This window comes from Fringilla coelebs (genome assembly GCF_963513975.1).
Source record: "Fringilla coelebs genome assembly, chromosome: 6".
Lineage (NCBI taxonomy): Eukaryota > Metazoa > Chordata > Aves > Passeriformes > Fringillidae > Fringilla > Fringilla coelebs.
The window spans coordinates 56,803,544-56,825,684 of NC_140034.1; the positions used below are offsets into that span (position 1 = coordinate 56,803,544).

At 36.7% G+C, this 22,141-nt stretch overlaps 1 protein-coding gene across 1 annotated transcript in view; it reads right to left on the reverse strand.

Moving 5' to 3' along the window:
* Positions 1 to 284: 284 nt before the first annotated feature.
* KIF18A (kinesin family member 18A) overlaps positions 285 to 22,141 on the reverse strand; it is a gene marked incomplete at both ends in the record, with an annotated part of 29,009 nt that continues 7,152 nt past the window's right edge. Inside the window, 11 exons of the mRNA XM_084207948.1 lie at positions 285 to 433; positions 2,651 to 2,760; positions 5,432 to 5,536; positions 6,062 to 6,545; positions 15,266 to 15,504; positions 15,682 to 15,803; positions 16,232 to 16,396; positions 16,928 to 17,090; positions 20,317 to 20,426; positions 20,670 to 20,744; positions 21,632 to 21,805. Of these exons, the coding sequence (XP_084064074.1) occupies positions 285 to 433; positions 2,651 to 2,760; positions 5,432 to 5,536; positions 6,062 to 6,545; positions 15,266 to 15,504; positions 15,682 to 15,803; positions 16,232 to 16,396; positions 16,928 to 17,090; positions 20,317 to 20,426; positions 20,670 to 20,744; positions 21,632 to 21,805 (1,896 nt within the window). The remainder of the gene's footprint in view (positions 434 to 2,650; positions 2,761 to 5,431; positions 5,537 to 6,061; positions 6,546 to 15,265; positions 15,505 to 15,681; positions 15,804 to 16,231; positions 16,397 to 16,927; positions 17,091 to 20,316; positions 20,427 to 20,669; positions 20,745 to 21,631; positions 21,806 to 22,141) is intronic.

Consider the following 22,141-nt stretch of genomic DNA (forward strand, 5'->3'; position numbering starts at 1 on the left):
CTCCACAGGTCATCCATAGATGCTAACAATCTAAGAACATCTAAGGCATTGTAATGCTAAGCATGAACGTGTTCTAATATTAGCATCTGCCTAACTTGCTTCCAAATGAAAATCTATTTTAACACAAGGAAGCTACTCCAATGAAAATAATTTAGGGGGTCAAAATAACTTTTGTAAGATTTCCATCTCGAAACTGTCAGAATTATTTACAGGAGGAAATCACAATTCACCCTATTCACATTTGCTATCCATCAATCCTGCTTGACACAGGGATGAACTCAGAACTAAATCCTATTTTTTTTCTTGGAAACACGAAGTATAAGATTTTCTGATGTCCTTGATTTAACATCTCTTGGGACATTTCCTTGAGAAAGGCTTCCAATGAAGTTCCTTGGCATATTCTGGTCTTGCTTCCTGCTCTTCATTTTGCCTCCTAGTGAAGAAAGAAATGCTATTAGAAACAGAGAGAAACTCCTTCAATAAACATCAGTAGACTGTAGCTGACATGCACCTCCTTTTCAGAATAGGTCTAAGAATTTTTACACATTTCTTTCCTTTACTGAAAGCCTCATTTTAATATGCAAACATGTAATCACTCTTAGCTCAGTAATCCAGTGATTTAATTGTCTAGAAAGTCCCACGATTAGACCCTCAACTGACAGGAGAGGCTATTAAAAAAGCACAATGGCCTATAAAAAGATGTAGAAATATGCAAAAAAATGTTATTAATCCTTCTTATTATAGAATAGCATTGAAAAATGAACACTATATCATTATAGAAAATTTTGTCCTTTTAATCTGAAAATTACTCTTCCCCTTAGGTATTTGGTTAAGGTTTATTCTGCTCTTGTAATGCATGCTCTCAAAATTCAAGTCTATTTCATATTCAGTTCAAGCTGAATAATCAAAGTCTTATTCTCATTTCAAAACGTGCTTCCACATTACACAGTTCCTTAATTCCAGAGCTGGGATTGAAGAGTGGAACCTTCCTAAGTTGGTCTGCTGGAGCAGACATTGATACTGATATAACCCTGTATGCAATCTGCCTAATAAATCACTTGGACAGAGCTTTGACTCAGATAGTCAGTTTCCGAAAAGCTTCTTGTAACACAACCTCAACATTTCCAATGAATACAGAATAAGACCTTTTCCCTCACATTCCCTCACAGCAATTTTTACTTAAAAACACCTATGTGCTGTAAAACCAGCGTACTGCCCATAGCACTGGCAAAAGCTACACAGTGGAAATGTTTTCTCACACTGCTTTTCTATTTCATAAGAAAAGCTGACTTAAATTTTAAAACTAATACTGGATCTCCTCTAGATAGCCCAAGAAGATCATTAAGTGTATCTATGCAGACAGAGAGGAAAAGGAGGCAGAGATGAAGGAAAATTGTACAGATTTAGCATATTAAAAACCACTTCAGGTGCCAAGCAACTTAGTGCCATGCACTAGAAAAGGCAGAGGTTTTCTGAAATTGTGAAGACATGTGTGAACATTGGCTGAAAAAGTTATTTGTAACTGATTTTATCACAGAAAAGATTTATGCACCTCAGAGAGAAGCCATACAATTGAGGCAAACTTTCACACAACAGAACTTGCTAATATTATTATCAGCAGTATGTTAAAAGCAAAACAATTTTGCCTCTGTTATTATTTTTGCCCAAAATAGCCCCAAATTTTAAGACCAATAAATGTCTGAAAATACATTTATCTGTTAAAACAAATCAGTTTGGTGTCATAAAATAAAGCAAAGAATTAAGAACTGCTATGGAAATTATTACAGAATTCTATTTCTTGATAAGCCACACTTGGGCAAAGACAGAATTGGTAATAAAGTTCACCAAATTTCTCAACAAGTTAATAAACTATTTGAGGTGGAAGACCTTGGCTCTTGGGAAAAAGGATTTCCCAACAACCTTGTGATAATACTGAACTGAATTTTGATTAGATACTATCTATGTAACTAACATTGTGGGTCTTTTTTAAAAGAAAAAGGATACACTATTCAAACCAGTGGCTTAGCACACTGTTGCAGCAACACATGCTATTATAGTGACAAAACGAATTGGGAGGCAAGTGCAAAATTAATTAACTTCTGCAATCACTGTTACCAAGGTGATGCCTTCTGTCTTTCTGAGGTCACCAGAAGCTGATGCCTTGTGCAGGCTGCCCTGGAGCAGAGGCTGGGCAGAGCCAAAGAATAAAGCAGGGATTTATTGCCAGGATCTCCTCCATGGACCCACCTTGGGCAGCACCAGAGCCCAGCCAGGGCTGCACCCAAGATGAACCAAAATGGCCCCAAAATGCACGAGCGCTCCCGGGCTCTCTCCCTGGGATCAGTTCTGCTCCATTTGCACCTTGCAGTTCATTGTCCCATCCCAGCTTTAGCCCAGGCAGTCCCACCCTGCTTGTTTTTCTCTCTGCAGCCCACGGGGTTTGTGCTCTGGGGCTGACATTGGCATCATTTGTCCTTGGTGCCCAGCTGGAGCAGGAATTGTTTTGTCTCCCTGCTCTGTGCACAGAGCTCACCATCCCCTCGTGTGGAGCTCAGACCCACACACCAAAGCAGCACAGAGTGTGAAAACCACCAAAGCCAAAGCCTGAGGCAGCCAAGGCAGTGTCCCCCAGCCCAGCCCTGCCACTCACCAGTCCCCTGGGGCACTCTCAGGGCTGCGTGGCTCAGCAGCACGTCCTGCCGAGAGCGCTTGGCAGCGCCCGGGGCCTGCAGGCTGCCCAGCACCGTGTTCGAGGTGGAGCTGCAAAATGCCACAAAGAGTTTGCCTTCAGTACAGTGCTTCTGGCCTTGCAATGTAGAAATATTATCCAGTATACTTTAAATATTATGCAGTATTCACAGAATCATAACAGAATGCAAGGAATAAACTAATTTATTATGTCTATCTATGGATACTATTCCCCTTTCTCCTTTTTAAACATTTACAAGAACGCTTCAGCTGTGAAAATAAGAACTAATGTTGGCACTTGTATTTCAAAGGCAGGACAATATGTCACAGTTTTGTTTGAAACCACAGAAGCCAGTTTGATGGCCATCACATACAAATTATACTAAGAAATAATCTTAAGGCATGTTACAAAATCCTTGAAATGACCAAGCTGTGTTTATTGAACAAATCACTTTTTTTTATTGCTACAATAACTTTTCTTCAGCCTCCAACACAGTTGGAGGGGGTGGCTTCATAGCAGACAATACTTTTTAACTAAGCTGCAAGAAAACTGTTACAGCTTCAAATTCATTAAAACAAAACCTCTATATTTTATCCACAGCACTTTATGTGATGGACTTAAGGTCTACGGTGAAAATTATGAACCTATCTGATCTCACCCTTCTGCAATTGCCTCACAAACTTCCTCAGCTCCACTCTGCTAGACAGCCTCGTAAACAAGCTAATTGTATTTATGTCCCAAGTTCCTAGGCTTTTCCTATTCCTGTAATAAATATTGTATTATTTCCACTTTAGAGTCCCCTAACTCACACTTCCTTAATAATAATTTTCTGCCTAAATGAAAATATATAGGAAGCAGCAAAGACTAAGACTTCCCTTGTGCCAGTCCTAAAAATCTACTCATGCATGCCTCTACCAAGAGAACTTATGCCAATAAGAATATACCATTATTTGGTAAAATAGTCTCTTATGACTGACTTGCCTCTAATCCCTTGTTCTGAAAATGCAACTGTTTCAAATTATACTTCTAATGTGGACCATATGACTGAAATTTATATTTTGATTCTAGCATTAGCAGGAGATGAATGACTGGAGTGAGCCACTTCAATCAGGGAAAGCATGGGGGAGAAAAGAGGGAAAAAGTAAAGAAGAGAATGGAATGAAGACACTCTGAAAAGCAAGAGCATATTCCTTTTCTCCTTCAGAAATGTGTTTTCATTCCTTCTCTTCAGCACCAACTGCTAGATCAAGCCATAAAGAATTTCAGTCTATAGGCAAATTACTGAGGCACAATGATCTCTATAAAAGGAACAGAAGTTGTGGGATTTTTCTGTGGTGTACTGGGAAATAAGTTTGAGACACAAAAGAAACAAGGTGAACAGAAACAGCCATATATATATGTTTTAAATATATACATATTTGCGAGAGATATAAAATATATATTTATATATAAAATAAAAATATATTTATATATTAACTAAAAATATATATGTTATTATAAAAATATATATGTTCTAAAATTATTACACAGTTATTACAAAAAAACTACTTCAAAAGCCTGTCTGAGAACTTTTATCTTAAGACTAGATAAATCAGCCTTCAAAAGTTCCCTCACCTTCCCTTAGAGAGAATGTAGAAAAAACTAGCTTGGTTTCAGAGAACAGCTGATTTATTTTACTGAATTCATCATCAGCTGTTTGAAAATGTGAGCAGTGCCTCTTTTCTCATCCTAGAGCAGAAGAGTTTATTCCTCCTCCTAGCAAGACAGTTTAGAATAGCAATTGATAACAATCACAACAGTTACAAGGAACCAGACCAGATGACTGATCTGTGAGGATAATTCTCTATTTTAAAGGTGCTAATAAACAACAAGGCACTACAGCTTCTTCTGTGTCCTGTGATCTGTCTATAGCCTTGTCCCAACAGTCCTGAGATATTCATTGTAAGACCTGTGTGGTGGTAGCTCCACTCAGGTCTAGCAACAGATCATTTGTAACATGATTTTAAAAATGGTTGTATCGATTTTTGCTTTTGGAAATAAGAAAAAAAAAAAGACCAGCTGTTTCATAGCTAATCAGGTTTAAATACAGTAAAAAACCACCAAAACCAACAAACCAAAGAAATAAATACACAAAAAAATTACAATTCAACTTAATGTCTATTCAGGTTTAGCTTTTTTCTGGTGCTCCTACTAATAAATCTCCTTTAGGGTCATAAACCAGAAGTGATGATACAAAACTTCTTTCTAGAGCAGACTGCAAAAACTAAGTCACAAATATGAGACTGAAAATGAATTATCAGAAAAATCAAAGTTGATTACTGAAGCACTGTCATGTATATTTTTTCCCTGCTTTCCTTGTCGGTAGTTTCTTATGTGCTCCAGCAAAGGCAGAACATTCTCAAAAAACTTGATTTTTTTAATTGATGACAAAATTTTTCTTTTCAGAATTATGTGCCATCTTTCTACTTGGAGCAGACAGCAGCTGCACAAGACATGATATTAGTTTGCAATTATTGAAACAGCAGTTTTTAAACCAAGACTAAAGAAAAAAAAAACCTACTGAAGTCACCCAGAAAAGCAACAAAAAAATTTAATTGAAATCAAGCGTATTTGAATCAAAACATATCATATGCAGGTCCAAATGACTTCTATAAGAGGTTTTCAGATTTGAAATATTAGAAAGAAACTGAAGTAAGAAGAAATGAAAAGTCATTTTGTATAGAAGGATTAGTTGAATCTTACCTTAGTATCTTTCTTTTTCTCTGAGCAGCTGAAGTCATTGCCATATATGAGGGCTTCTCAAATACTGGAGCAGAATTTTTGGTTCTTAAGAAAGAAAAATCAAGTCTGAAATAAAACAATTATATTTTTGTAAAACATATTCTTGGTAAAAGTCAAATAAATTTGTTCTTAACTGTAAACAAATATATGGTAAGTTGAAAACCAAAACTGGATATTAATTGCATTAATGTTATTTGTGGAAGCTTTGAAGACTTCTGAGATGCACAGCAGCTTTAAGCATGGCATTTAACAATGTGGAGAGGTTAAGTATCCATTTTACAAGCAGAAAACATAAGGCTTAAAGAAAGTAGCTTGCTTGAGGCATCACAATCAATTTAGAAAATGCTGTATTTTCTTTTTGGTACATATCTTCTAAAACAGGATAAGCTTTCAACTTCATTTGTTGTCACTAACATACTACTCTTTTCAAATAATGGCAGAATTGAATTTGATGTTGATCAAAATTGAAGGTTTGATTTTCAAAATGTTGGGTTTATTTATAAAATGGATAGAAATGGAAAAACCCAGCTGTAAAGACAGGCAGGATTAAATGACTTGGTAATATTTCTCACCCACAAAAAAGGAAAATACCTTTGCACAATGCTATTGCTGCACGGCTGTGACTCCTTCACAGATGAGTAAGCAGACATTTCAGCTGTTTCATCTGTACCTTCATAGAGAATGATAGTGGAGTTCATGACAGCTTCGTGGCTCTCGGGGATCACGTCACACGTGGTGTCCATGATGCTGCCCTTGGTGGGTGGCACATCTACACTGCAGGCACTGACTGTCCCCAGGCCTGCCAGGTGCAAAGCCTCCTTCACCACAGTCTGAGCACACAAGCTGTGCCCTGGCTTTCTGCAGGAGTCTGGAGTATCAACTAGAGGGTACACCTCCTTGCCCAGAGAATCCTCCAGGTGCTGCAAGCTGAAGTGGCTGGAGGCAGGTGGGCTTGGAGCTACCACTGGAGAGTCCATCAGCTTCCTCCTCGTTCTCTTCTGTGGTGGTTCTGTGTATTCTAACACCTGTTGGGTATTTTTATTCATTTCTTGGGATGGCGTACCCAAAGAGGTGCCTGTCAAACATGAGTAATGATGGTTAGCACATCTAACATAGTACTCACATCTGCCTTTTCCCCTCCTCTTCCCTAGGGAGACATCAGCAGAAATTATTACAAATATTATTTATTTCATATACATATCAACTGATCGTGTAAGCAAAATGATTTCTATTGCAGCATTGTCTAAGATGGCATTTGCTGTGACAATCAAAGTATTACAAATGTGCATAGGTTGGCACAGCTAACCCCAGAACTTATAGAAATAAACAACTGAGATGGGACACATAACAGGAGGGAATGGAAGAGTAAGAGTATTGAAAATTATTGCACCACCATGACAAAACTCCTACTTTAAGGTGGTACAATCACAGTAACATAGAGCTGATTCCTGACCACAGCAGCTTTTCCCCCAGCAAGTACCATGCAGAATAACGAGAGACTCTTGAAAAAGGAATGACACAGAAGGACAAAATTTTCTGACACTGCCCCTTTGCAAAACACTGCTTTCTCATTTGCAAACAAAGGATTCTGTCACCCTACTAAATCAACTGTGGGGAGCAAAGCTCTTGACTAACAACTTCCCCCACCTTCAAAAGCAAAGCAAGCAATACAGTACAATTGGCCATTCTCATTCATCCTGATTTAAACTACTTTTCTTGAAGTGTCATAATGGTTTTATTTTCAAGCAAGCGGTAATAAAGGCAACATCCAAAGTAAGACAGAAAACGCCTTTCTCTTACTCAAGCTTTCAGTGAAGGAGGATCATTTTAAGACACAGCTCACTGTTCAAATGGTTATAATACAAAAAAGTTATGGAATTTTTTTTAAACAAATCAAGAGCAGGAGAGGGCTGTCAAAACCCCAAGTGCTTCTATATTTAACTTCCAGTGTAAATTTAAGAAATGAAGCCTAGTATCCTTAAAATGCCTATGGATTGGATCCCCTTCAGCTGGCAGCCAGACTCATACTCCTCCTTTCTGCATTGCCTACTTCATGCTTATGAGCAACTCAGCTGCAAAAAGAACTCCTGCTTTTTAAACTGATGCAAGTTACTTGGGAATTAGCTGTGGTATTCCTAGAACAGTGTTGATAAATATTTATTTATTCTAAATTTCATTCTATTTTTGCCTCAGACTAAGAAAGCTAGTTTGAACTCCTCAGTCTGAATGCTTCTGTAGCTCTCCCTCATGTGTTAACACTTAGGGCATTTTATCTGTTCCAAAAACATTCTTTGAACACGACAAAGATTGATTAAGAACACGTATGTATTGTATTATTTCACCTCCACGAGCTTGATTGGTTACAGAGAGCAAGGCTTAAAAACTGTAGCTTTTTCTCTGCTTACCATTTCTCAGGCCCCATTTAATGTTGACCTCATTGCCCAGTTGCATCCAAACTTGCCAAGAGACTTTAAAAAAGCTGGTTCCCCAAGCACAGAAATCAGATGTCTTGGCAAAAGGCCCAAGCAAGGTCCTCATGAAGAAAAGCCAAGGAGGGTCAATCCCAACACTGGTTTTGGTATACACCTTGGAACTAGACATGCCATATGATAGGATACTCAGCTAGGTGAGATGATGCCCAGTTAGAAGATGGAAAACAGAGCTCTAAGGGACAGCCAAGGATTTAAGGACCACAGTGAGACCTAGACCTGTTCCGGGAGGATACAAGAGGTAGCATCAAAATATGTACAAGTACCAAGGAAATTACATACAGGCCACAAGTCTATGCTATGTTGCCACAACTTAATTCAATAATGAAACCATTGAAAAAACAAAGCAAACATTAATTCCTTGCTTAGGGGCTCAGTGTCAGAATGAACAATGTTTAAACTGCTCATGGGAAAAGCAGTGTGGACAATTACGTGAACAATTCCAATTCCATGACACGGCTTGGAGCTTTGAAGAAACACATGGAAAACTTGGGTCTGAGAGGACTACCTGGCATGAAATAGCTGAATTGTGAATTTGTCTATGTGTGCACTTATGAGCAGCTCACTTGATCTATGTAAAGGACCTTCTCTTTGTTAAAATGCTAACAATATTGTCATCTTATACCACATCTAACCCACAGTCAGCTTTCACCAGGTGAAATGCAGCAGGTTGCTGAGATGCTGATTGTAATCTAAACATTAAGCTAATTCAGGGCCTGAGTGTTCCCCAAATCATCTTTACCTCCACTCAAAATAAAGAAGGCCTACTGTGATAAAGATATATTCCTCCAGGACTTGTTTGTTACTAAATCCAACCAAGAAACTTATTTATGAACAATTTAAAACAACTACTCTCTGTCAATATCAAAAATACTATGCTTCATTATGTACTTGATCTTTAATTTTGTTTTAATAAGTACAAGATATAGCTCCAGTTTAATAGACTAACAAATCTTAATAAAAAAATTCTAGTCATCACAACGAAAAATTGAATCCAAATCTTTTTTAAAAAGACTTTTGACATCCTATATTCTTAAATACAAGAACAAGGTTTATACAATCTAGTGATTGAAATAACTATCCATTAAATGACTCAGAACACATTTTAAATATTCATTTATTAGTTTTTACTCCTATTTATATGCATCTGAATGTCTGTTTCAGGAAAAATAATGGTTAGAATTCTATTAGTCCATTGCTACATTAGGACAGGGAGGTTTCAGTTTCACAAAGTTTGCTTACTGTAAGACACTGAGGTTTTGCTAATGTCCTAAAGTTACTAGAAGGAACTCTGATGGAGAAACATTTTGGTGGGAGTGCCAAGGTTTAGAAGCTTCTACAGGCCTAAATATTGGAAGCATTTTAAAATTAACTGTAAATACCAGCATTTAAATCATTAACTAAATACGTAAAGAACACAAAAGTACTGCCAACATAAATAATTTGATGAATTCCATCATACTGGAGAGCATTTTTACAGTAATACAAGTAAACTAATAACAATAATTGCAGGAATTCTATAAAAGGCAAATATTAGCTGTTAGTAAAAACAAAGACCTATTTTTAAAATCTATTTATTTCTGGAATAAAACTCACTGTAAAATGAAGTTAAAAAGCTTTTCTTGTTATTAAAGTGTTGGAAATAATACAAGATATTTAAGAAGTGTTCCTTCCCACAGCTATTTGTGAGGATATTAGGCTCCTAACACCATAAACAGGTAAACAAACCAGCAATATTGTATTTAACTTGGCTTACTAAATAACATAAACCAAATATGATGTGACAAAAAACAACTCCAAAATCCTAATTCCACTTTAGCTTCTGGTTCTACTGTATATAGCTCCACACAGTTATGACCTCAGGTAAATAAACATCCAGCAAGAAAAACATTGGGACCCACAAAATAAGGAATTGCCAGTGTTGCTATTTCCCCCTTACTAAGGAAGCAAGATACTGAAGCTAATTGCTAACTTCTTGGCAAGTGCTTTTAATAGCTACTATGGAGAAGTTTATGTAAAAGGGACTCAGACAACAGAAGTTGCTACAGAAACTCTTCCATACATTTCCAAATACCTGGTCCTGAGGATGATACAGTGGAGAACCAAGTAGGGCTATTTACATTTCCTTAAAGAACAAATCCAACTAGTTCCTGAATGAATGGCTAATGGTAATCATTAAATATTGTCATTATTTTCCTACTGAAAGATAAACAACAAGCTCCAATTATTAAAAAAAAATTTCAAATGTGTTCCATAATAAGGTTGGGATATTATGTTTATAGTCTACATTTGCTTCATGTTTTACAGCTACTTCAATCTTTTGCATCAATATCGTCATCATCATAATTCAGTAATTTTTTTATTTCATGTACAAAAATGAATCACGGAACAGCCACAGTTAACTTGATGAAGTAGCTTAAAAGAAATTTGGAAGTTTTATTTCCTTAACTAGTACTTTCACAGCTACAATGCATCTTTTTAAAAATAAACATTATTCCAAATATACTTTAGAGAAGAGATCACATATTTACTGATCCTTAATTTCAGGCTGATGTTGATAAAAGATAATTGTCAAAATTCTTTAAGATACTATTTAAGAGATTCACTCAGAAATTAAACATAAAAGCCATCACCCACTGATCAACCGCCCCCATCCAGTGACATGAGGTGGTGTTGGTCCCAAGTCTGCTGTATCATTTGTCCCCAAAGACTACTCAGAAGTACTGATTTATCTGACAAGAAACAGCAATAGCAGATATTTACAGCCCTGGGCACTAATACCAGAAGCAGAATGCACTATGTGTGAAACATGAGTCACAGGAAAAGTGAGCAGAGCTCATGGCAAAACAGCTCTGATGAATTGAGTTAGTTCTAATTGACATTAGGGACAAAATAATGGCCAAGACTTGTCTTCTTCTGGAACTCATGCTAATACATGCATAAGGGATTATTTCTGGAAACTGTGCTAAATTAAGTCTAGCAGGTTGTTCTGCTAAAGTGAAATTAAATATTAATGTATTCATTTCAATAAACATTTCTGGGCTACCACTGATTGATCAAATTACAATTCTAATCATATGTTTTCATTCCTTTAACAACTGACTCATGGAATTCCAAACTGCAAATCAGGTCTAGTCAATGCATTTCAATTACTGCATATTCCTGTGACCCAAAGGCATCATGACTGTGATGGCAAGTTTCACAACAGGTTCACAAACAACAGCTGTGAACTGAAAAAGGCTCAAATCCAAGCTGCATTCTTGCCAGTCCCAGTGATCAGGTGTACTGCTTTACACAGCATGAGAAAAAACACTCAGAAGCCACCTAAGACAGTATGGAAGAGCTGCTTAGTAGGACAAATCTTTCCTATTCAAGGCACATGCTTTTCCTACTTTTAATAAAATCTTTTACTATGTGCAACTAGACCTCAATTTTTCCTGCCCTACGAAATAAAAACCTGACTTTTCAGATCAGAATGTTTGTGACGAGGGGAGGCAATGGATTCCTTTTCTTTCCCCTATAAATCAATTCCATCCTCTCAGTGGTAATGTACAGTAAGGCTTCTGGAAATGGGATGCTTGAAACAATGCCAAGAACTTCCCCATTCAAAGAAATACTTGCAAATACCAGTCAGAGCTCTCCACCCATCAGACTGAACTCTGAATACTCTATGGGTCCCCATTAATGAACACTTAAGAATGGGTGCCCAAATATATTCTTAAATGAACTTGTTTCCACAGCTTGTGCTTCCTTTGAGACACACAGTTAAATTGCTCATGACATTGCATGCTTATAGTTACATTAAGCATACACAAGCTTCATCTAAATTTTTAATATATGTGGCAAATAAAAAAAAAAAAGAGGATATTGGAAAGCCAGCATTTTGTGTAAAAAGCAACAAATTTTACAAAATTTCACAGAATTTTACTAAAGGTGCTTAAAGATTTCAAAGGCTAAAGGAAAAAGAAGATAGAAGGAGGTCAACTCCTGTAGTGAAGCCCTCCATGTGCTTTGGCAAAGCACATGAATTTAGTTAGCTTTCACTAGAAATCAAGAGCTGATTCACAAGAATTGACCACCTTGATAATTTGACCATTGAATTATTGGCCAGAAGACATCTTGCTCTTTTCATCCCATACTCGGACTTTAATACTATTTAATAAATGAGAGACCCTTTCCAAGGAAATCATCCTCATTACAATCAAAGACTTGGGCATGACTGCAAATGAGCTGAAATTCTTTGATATTTTGAAACTCCTGATTGGAAGGAGAATCTTACAACAAGATAATATCAAAATCAATTAATATAATAAAGTAAAAGTATTTAGAATTATATTCCAAGAACTTATTTCTGTAGAAGACTTTCAACAAAACTAGAATAAATCTCCCCACCCTTTCACCTTTGCCATCCTTCTCTTTGCAATTTTCAGATCCTTTTCCCATGTCAATTACTAGTTTGACTTTGTTCTTCAGGACCAGTTCAACTCTAGTCAATTCCAAAGTAAAACACAACACCTTAAGGTCCTGCTTTCATAGTTTTACCTATTCAGCAGAAATTATGTAGCTGCTTTGACCTTTTGGAGAGTCAAAGTACTTGTAATCAGAAAAGTTATTTGACTTAAAAGACCTTAATTTTTAAGCGAAAACACTCCATAACAATTAATTTGCATTTGAACATGGTTCTCTCAAAGAGCCTCAGGCAAAAGTTTGTGTCATTAAAAAAGTTTCTGCAATGATTACTGCCTCATGTTCTGCAACACACAGAAGTCAGCAGTGCCTTTAAATACTGATGGTTTCCTGCACCCCTCCCAATTTCAATACACAGTAACTAAACAGGGTCCTGTAGTTTGCTCATGATTGGAATTTCCAAACTGGATAAGGGGTGGACACTGCACACATCCCTAGATACTCCTGAGTACAAGAGATACAATAATTCATTTTGTAAGACTACACTGAAGAGAAATGAACATTTTTTCTCATAATGCTTTGTTTTATACATTAGTGCTATCTCATCTTTGCAGAGGGATTTTTTTTCAAAAAATTGTCTTTCAAATGTGTTAACAAAGGTTCAAAGCAACACCTTTGATCAGTTACTAGCAGACCTAGTACACTCTCTTCCTCAATCTAAATGCTCCAGACTTGCATCTCATAGCAAGGAATCATTGCATTGCCATCAAACAAAAAAACAAATTGAAGAGGAGCTATTTAGTTGTGTTTGTGCTGAACAGAAAAAAACACTCTCAAGCATTAATAAGCGGATTACTTTTTTCCTCCCCACTTTTACTGGTAACCTTTGCCTAAAAGTTGCAAAATTTGGAGAACAGTTGTTTCTACCATGTTGTATCTTGCATCTAATGAGAGGGGGAAAGGAGTGACAGTAATGCCTTACTTCCTCTTCCAAAGACCAAAAAGCAAATAAAAATCATAAAAATACCACAAAAGATTTTTATTATGATCTTCAGGCAAAGACACCATTTACAACTGAAAAAAGTCGCTTAGCTGAAAATTGAAAATCATTTGCCTACTTGAACATAAAGTTCAAGAACTTTAGGATAATAGAATATTTGGAAAACCTACACATAAGGTTTTCAAGAAAACTCCTTAAATAATGTCTAGTGACTTTAATAAAATGAAATGTTATGTTTTAATAGTTCATGTGGAATTTAAATAAGAGTAATTTTAGTATTAATTTCACTAAGAACTGATGAGGCCTCTTCCATCACAAAACTTCAAGAAAGGTAGAAAAGAAGTAGATTAATCAAGAACTCTAACACAGCTTACTAGCATCAGAAACTAAAATTCACAAGAAAGATAACCTACATATGACAAGACAGAATCATTACAATCAATATTTCCTTACAAAGGACATTACAGAGCTTCTGGATTAGTGTCCCTATCTGTTCTGTCAGAAGAAAAGAGTACCTCTACCCAAAAACCCCAGTATCTAAAACCATATGCCCATGATTTAAAATAAATACCAGCTTTCAACTTTGCTGAATGAATCCCTGACTGACATGGGCAGAACAAGAAGGGTAAGCATGCAAATCTGCTAACTTTCTTTTCCTCCTCTCTGTAGAAACAAAAGCAAACACACATTAAAAAGAAAAACCAAACCCAAACTAAAATCAAACGAATGCCACTCGGGAATAAAACCCCTAAACCAACCAAAACACAAACAAAGCAAACCAAACAACTCCAGCCCACTGCCAACACAGTCTGAACTTCACACTGCAGACAGTGAAACACTATGTATCAACTATTTGGTACCATCAACAGCAACACAAACACGTGCCAAAAACCACAGACACTCCTTATGAGAAGAGGGGCAATACGTGGTTTTGATAAAATAATTCTCAAGGCGTAGAGAAGAAGAAAGCTCTCAAAAGGAGAGAACTCATTTCACACTCCACCAGGGGTCAATGCTCTTTTTGGGACTACCAGCTTTTGAGAAGCTGAAGTATTTTTGAAGCAGTATTTATCTCTTTTTCCCTAGTTACCTAGGGATGACTGTCAGTTATGGATTACTGGCAGTAATGAGAAAGCCTCAGGGTGTTGAGTGCTCCCTGTCCACAGCGCAAAACACAAGCATGGGCCCCACAGCAGTTGCACTATCAGGATGAAATTTGGCATGTAATCCATCAGAACAGCAGTTTCTATAAGGATTCTTCCTCCCTTTTTACCCAGACTGTGCTCCAGGGCAACTCCCTTTGCAGCTAAAGAAGAAAAGCCAGCTATACAGAATTATGGGGAAAAATTGGGGCCATCAGGATATAGCAAAAGTCAGTTCCATGGTAGATACGGTGAATCCTTTGATTCTTGGAAACAGAAACTCCTAAAATATTGCAGTAAATTGCTTCCAAGTGAACCTGTAATTAATAGTAAATCTCATCTCCCCCAAGGCTATTAGAAACTACACAAAACTATACCTGCTTAATGCTTCAAGTCACTTTAACAGAATTATAACCAACTAACACTGATTCCTTTCCCATCAATGTCACATGAATGATTCAAATGCAATTTTTAATAGCACTCACAGGATCTATGAACATTGATACATGGGGTATATTATAACAAGAAGAGGATGAATTCATCTGTTGCAGTGTGTCTAGCCCTTGAAAAAGTAAATTACTTTCCCATATCCAATTAAGAATGGTGCAAAATTTATAGAAAGTGGGTCTGAGAATCAATTTCATATTTGGCTTCAGTGTCTGCAGAAGTGCACATCTGTGTTTATGGATCATATCTGACTGTTGCAGGAGATATTTAAAAGTACTTCCAACAGAGAAAAACTTAATTATATACTTACTGCATGGTGTGTTTGGTCTGCTCACAAGCTGTGGGAACGAAAAGATAGCTGACATTTCTACTTCATGGTTTTGATTTTGATCCTTTTCTTCAGTCTGGTCAGCCCAAGCTACTGATTTTTGTCTCTGAATCAGTTGCTCAACCTCTGCATATTCAGTCTCACTTAAGTCATTAGTCAACCCAGCTTCTTTCAACATCAGGTGTTGCTTGCGAAGCACTGGAAGTGCAGTATTTAGTACTCTGTGAAACAGCAAGAGGCAAGACAAGTTCCCTTAAGAAAACACAATTTTAACCCAGAAAACAAAAAGTTTGAGAAGAACCTAGCCTCTGTTTCAATTAAAACTAAATTCTCTAAATAGGTATTCTCAAGTTACAAGTCAGAATGTCTTATCCCACCTGCCATGAAACCATACTTACTTTTCTGTTTGCTTGTTATACTGGTCTTGAAGGGACACCAGAGCCAACATGTGTTCAATCTGGGCTTTAAGGGTCTGAACTTCTAGGTTTAAATGGCAATACTGCAGATCTTGACAAAGTTCCTTTAGGAAATTAGGAATAAAAATGAAAATCAAACAGCTGTACATCAAACTGGACGAAAGAAACTAAAACTTCAACTAAAGATAATATGAGATCAGCCTGTATTGAAAAGTAAAGAAGGAGTAGAGTTATATTATTACTATAAAATGTTTTACAGTAGAAAAGTATTAATTATTTGATTTTTATTTACATGCATAAATATAAATTTGTAGATTCCTTTGACCAATAGTGTGTGTGTGCTGCAATCAGCATTAAAAGTCCAACAGGCCACATGGATGCTTATCCATGAATGCCCAAACATGGTTGCCTCTTTCTGTATACTCTTTCCATATACTTTATTTCAATTATTAAGCTGTTCCTAACTCAGAGGTTTTAGCCTTTTCCCAATTCTCCCCCATCCCCAACCATGACAAAATGAAAGGTGTTTTACTTTTGGGATGCTCCCATCTTGACCCAGGAGGCGCATTTCATTTTCCACACGGTGCAGCCACTTGGTGTTTTCCTCAAAGAGATTGCTCTGCTCTTCTTTCTTCTTCTGCATGCGTACATAGTGGCTGTTAAGTGCTGAAAGCCTTAGATCCCGCCTGCAAGTGGCCTGAAAAAAAAATCCCACCCCCCCCAATCATCAGCATTTAAGGTGGAAACTCTCAAATTATGTTCACCAAATTCTCTTTATATATAAAGATTTTTTCCTTCCTTTTATATAACATAACCAAGTATTTCCTAGTAAGTTGCATATGTCCTACAAAAAGCCTGCTAAAGGATAAAGCATTGAGGAAAAAAAGGAAAATCCTCTATCTTCAATTATCAAACTCTTCTGATGTTTGCACTGTTTCTGAAATATGACAACAGGCACAAACCCAGCAACAGCAAGTTGGATATAAGCAAGGTAGAGTCCTAATGAAGCAGAGGGTACCCTTTTCTATTTAGAAAAGGACAACCATACTCTGCCCTTGACCTCAAAAATTAGATCACTACATCAACAGTCACAGAGGAGTGATAATCTGTGCATCCCATTTTAATGAAATATTTATACATTAATTCATTACACAATTACTTAAGAAAAATTAATCAGTTATGCCAAAATGAAGAGATTAAACCCTGCACTACATTACAGAAAACTCACCTTTTCTACTCTTTCTTCAGAGCATATCAGTTGAATTTGTTCATGACACTGATTCTGGTAGTATTTCTTTAGTGTATTTTCTTTCAGTTTCTTTTCCACCTTGAGGTACTCCTTCCTGATTTCCTCACGATTTGTAAAAACATTTTTAAGTATTTCTTTGTACCTAAAACCAAAAGATAATAATTAATTATTTAGCAAAGACTTTTTATGACCATCTCTTTGGTAGGGGAATTTTTAAATCCAAATTAATAAAATAAAGAAATGAAAAGGAAATGAGTAAAGCCTAATATAGAAAGGCACTAAATAAAGTGTCAGTACCTCAGTAAGAATTTTATGTATTTGAAATGAAAATGGAATGGGAAATTTTGAAGGAGTCACTAAAAATAAATCCTGTTATAATTATGAAGACAACACTGGGATTTAAAAGGCTTATGTGAAGAAGCTTCAGATGCCTTTTTCTAACTCCAGAAGATACTAAATACTTATATTCTCTATTTCTTACATCTATTTATTAAACAGATCAGACTACTGTTGCCATAGACACACAAGGTGCTCAAAACCCTGCTAGCTATCCTCAAAGAAAAGGAGAACCACAAAGGTCTTTGGATGCTCACTTTCCCTGAAGGAGCTGTACAATTTCCATCACTCGTGGGTGACAAAAATCACAACATTCACCGTCTCTTAACATGTGGAGGAAAACCAAACTGTGGTAGATGGCACTCGAGGAGTTATTGAGTGACCAGTTATCTGGGTACCCCTAGTCTGCAACACAAGTCAGAGTAACAAGAAACAAGACCTGGAAGCATTGCCATACTGCAATATAACTTTCACTAGTGGCACTTCTTCCCTTCACTCCTGAATACTGAAAATGTACAGTACAGAATGGCCAAAAAGATACTGTACATCTCAATAATAACCAAGCACATATACAAAATATTTCATTACATCCTGTGTTGTTAGAACTTTGCACAAAAATAAAAGTTTAACATGCAAGTGTTCTAAAGACAGGCACCATTTGAGGTTATACAGTCTTTGGTATTAAAAACCTCATAAAATTAAAAATTGTAAAAAAACTAAAAAAACCCTTGTTCAACTACAGAACAAGCTGAAGAGACATTCTTGTCATGTAATTGACTTCTTGCCAGTGTTTCAGAAGTAGCAATTCTATCTCACAGACTAAAGTTTGAATAACTGAGTCTTTTATTCTATTCTGAGTGTTTTGTCATTCACCTTTTAAAAAGAAACAGAATTAAGGAAATAATTCTTCTCCACAGGTTTAGCAATACAAGAGCTTTCCACTGAGTGTCTAGAGGATGCTATTGTATCAAGGTAAAAAAAAGTGTACTGAAACACTCACAGAATTTATAAGAGTTATTTCTTTAAGGAACAACAACAGGTTAATGGTTGGAGTCTATGATCTTTGAGGTTTTTTCTAACCTAAAAGATTCTATAATAATTAAACAGCCAGCTGCAGAGTATCAGAGCTCTTACCCTACACATTTCTATCTATACAACTACACTACTAATTGCACTGCTTGGAGAATTTTTGTCCTCCATAGCATCCACAGAAACGTGCTTCCTCCCAGCTGCTTGGGAAACACAGCAATAAGCAATCAAAGTGAATCCTCCCAGTTTCCATCACAGTAAAAAGCTGGGCATAATTCAAGTAAGGGTGGAGATTCTGATTCTTTGTACCCTCCTTATGAGGAGCCACTGCTGGAAAACCAACCTTTTGTGTACTTATATCCACCAGTGTTCCAAATACAGCACCAAGTACAGAAGCCTTTGTGGATTCAGCCTTTCAATTAGCACATTTCTGTTCTTATGGAGTTACCTTTACCCTCTGGTCTGCACTGTAAAAACTACAAAGTTACCCTGTAGGCACACCCAGGGAATGAAGCCTCCTACACTACCTGGTGTCCAAGAGCTCAGGGACCAGCTGGTTGTAGTTCTGGAGCCAGCGCCCACTGTCTACCTTAACAGGCTCAAGACTTGAAGGACTGGCACAAAACCCATCTCCAAGTTTTAGCAGAAGGATGAATGACTTTTAGGTTTGAAGAAACAAGTGATGCTTCTTCAGCGATGCAAAAAGCATGGGTGCCTGGACCTAAATACAAGACCATGGACAAGGCTCTCTTCCCTGTCCCCACTAAAAGGGAGAAGGCAGCACGATACCTTCAAAACCTGTAAATGAATGGGAGAAATCAATTCATTACCCACACCACCTCAGTTGTGGTGAACTGGCAGGATACTCCTAAGAAGGAAGAGAATGAGACATGCACATCATTTCTGACACCCAGAGGGACTGGGACAGGTTCACATGTGGCCCTTTGGATTTTCCGTAACAAACATTCTCTGACCAGCAAACCTTGGCATAGAATATACCCAGCCTTTTGAAGAGATATTTTAGAGACCTTGCCCTTGACTGACTCTTCCTACACACAAAGAATGAAATAAAGGGCAAATCACAGGAAATTAAATCAATCTTAAAGACATACAGTGCAAAAATATGCAGGAAAACTGTCAGAACTATCAACATGACTTAGAAGCCCACACTTCTTTTGAAAATTTAATTTAAATAACCTGAATGAAAGGGTTTATTGAAATGTCTGGAATGCCACTAAAATAAAACACAGAATATCTTGCTTTGAATGGTTTCTTACTATACCTCAAAGTTTTCCAGGTTAAAAACCAGCACATTCAAAGGGCCAAAGAAAAAAAAAAAGTTAGCTGAATCAACTTAGGCAAGTAATTGTCAGAAAGATGAGATATGCAGAGACACATCCAGAAAGTCTTTCTCTACAAAACCCACCGTCTTCATGGAATACAACGACTTCTGCAACAAATTGATACTTCACATTTTAGTTTGTTACACTTTGTGTTCTCTCATGAGACTGTCACAAGAGAAAAGATAGACAGGAACACTACCAAGAAAAAAAGAGGCCAAGAAGTATTAAAGCAATAGAAAATAAGGAATCTACAAGCATTAAGTGAACCCTTTGTAGAAAACCTTCCAGGTTTTGTCTCTCTCAAGCCTTGCAGGAAAGATCCCACTTGAGCTAGTGCCTGCCAAGAGTGGCAGAGCTGCTGTCATTTATGCAAACGACATTCTGCCTACCCACAAACACAACCTGTTCAGGAGCTTTGCTGGAAGCCAGCACTCAGATGCTCCTTCCTATCACATGGCATTTCCTACATCCTCCCCTTTTGTTTTAAAACCACCACCAAGTTGTTCTGAACAGAAAAAACACGTTAGGCAAAGCCATACCTAGATCTAAGTAAAGGCATTTTAAAATGGGAAAACCAGTACTGAAAAGAGTAGGTTTGTTTTACAAATGCTTTTACAATTTAGACAAACTCCAGCTTGGAAGCAAATGTGATTCACTTACCTTTCTATTTCTACTCGTTGGTTGTTTGAAAGTTCTGCAGCATTATGGTTTTCAGGAATGCTTGCTTGCTTTTCTTCATATTCTCTCAATTTCTCCTTCAACATTAGGATCTAAACCAAAAGAAGCACCCTTTAATTGAAATACGGTATTTGGTTTATTTCCCAAAATTATCATTCTGTGCTGATATTGAACAGCTTTACAAATGGCAGCAGGTGATACTCCTCTCAGAAGACAAAATTTTCTTACTTCAAAATACATTAGACCCTCATATATTTAATCCCATTAACTATTTTTTAATATTCAAAGTTCACAGTTAACCTTTCAACCTCTTAACAACAGATTTTTTTACGTACCTCTTTCTTTTGTTCATTGCAAATTTTAGCATACTGGCTTATGTGACTGTCCAAACTAACAACGTTGCTCTTCAACTGTAAAGAAACAAGTTAGAATTCAAAGGCAGCTCCTTCATGTTTTCATCCATAATAAGCACACTGTGTATATGTATCACATAGTCACATATACACTGTTATGAGGAAAGAGATTAATAAAATTCTGACTTGCACAATGAGAATATGACTGTCAGCTTTTGATGTCATCTGTTGCACACCCACGGCCAGGACATTTCCCTCAACAAACCAAGAATAATTACATTTACATATGCAAGCATATTTTAATAGTAAAACTAATCTGAATAAATGCAAAATGTCTGTCTTGTTAATTTTATTATAAAAGCTACCTTTAAGTATACAACAAATGGAAACTACAGTGAACCCTGTATTACATAAAGAGAATTAGGAGCTGCAATAAAAAAGATAATGAAAAATAAAATTAAACAATAGAGAGCAGAAAAGGACATTGCAGCTTTTCATTTATTAAGACAATCTCACTGAGCTTCTTGACTCCAGCTGAATTCTACCTGTACAAACTTGGACTGGCTCTTGGACAACTGGTGAGAAATTTTATTAACGCACATTACAGTTCTCTGAGAAAGTAAGAGCAAAATAGTAAAAAAGGATGTGAATTCTACTGGCTGAGGATTATTTCTAAATCTCATGCTCACAAAACAAACTGTTTCAAACTGGCACCATCATATCATTAACAAAGCTATGCTGCTTTTAGGCCAGATCTAGAATCTACTTTGTATCTACTACACCTATCAGCCAGATAAGGAAGAGTTGACCATAAAGAAAGATGTAACAGAACAAATTTTTGAGTCAGAAGTGAAGGAAAATATAATATTCCAAAAGAAATAATTTTTCTTTTAATACTAGATTATTGTACTTTGACAAAAGATTAGTAAAAGCAATATACTCACAGAAGACTTGATGTCCTTTGCTCGGTTTGCATACTTCAGAGTGTTATAGGTATCATCATAAAACAAAGAGGATGGGCTAATAGCAGCTATCATGACTGTTCTGCAATTTCCTCCAAGAGAATCCTTCAATAAACGAGTAAGCTTGCTGTTTCGATAAGGAATGTGCTTCTTGCTCTAAGAAGAGTGAGAGATATTGGTATGGTTTATTTAACTGCACTTTAAATAAAAGTCTGCTTAGAGTTTCAATGGTAACACAAACCATGACAAACAGCCATGAAAATTTTCTTTGACACAAGTAATTTTTCTTTGATGTATCTGTACATCTTAAACAGTTTAAGTCTCTTGGAACTGTTCAACACCTTTTCAACACATGTATTACCTAGGTTATTTCCTGATGCCTGGAAATGTAACTTGTATTTCTGTGATGGGGCAGCTAACACAAAAAGTAAACTACATTAAATTACATTCAGTTTACAAAATCATCCAGATTGGGAAGAACCACTAAAATCC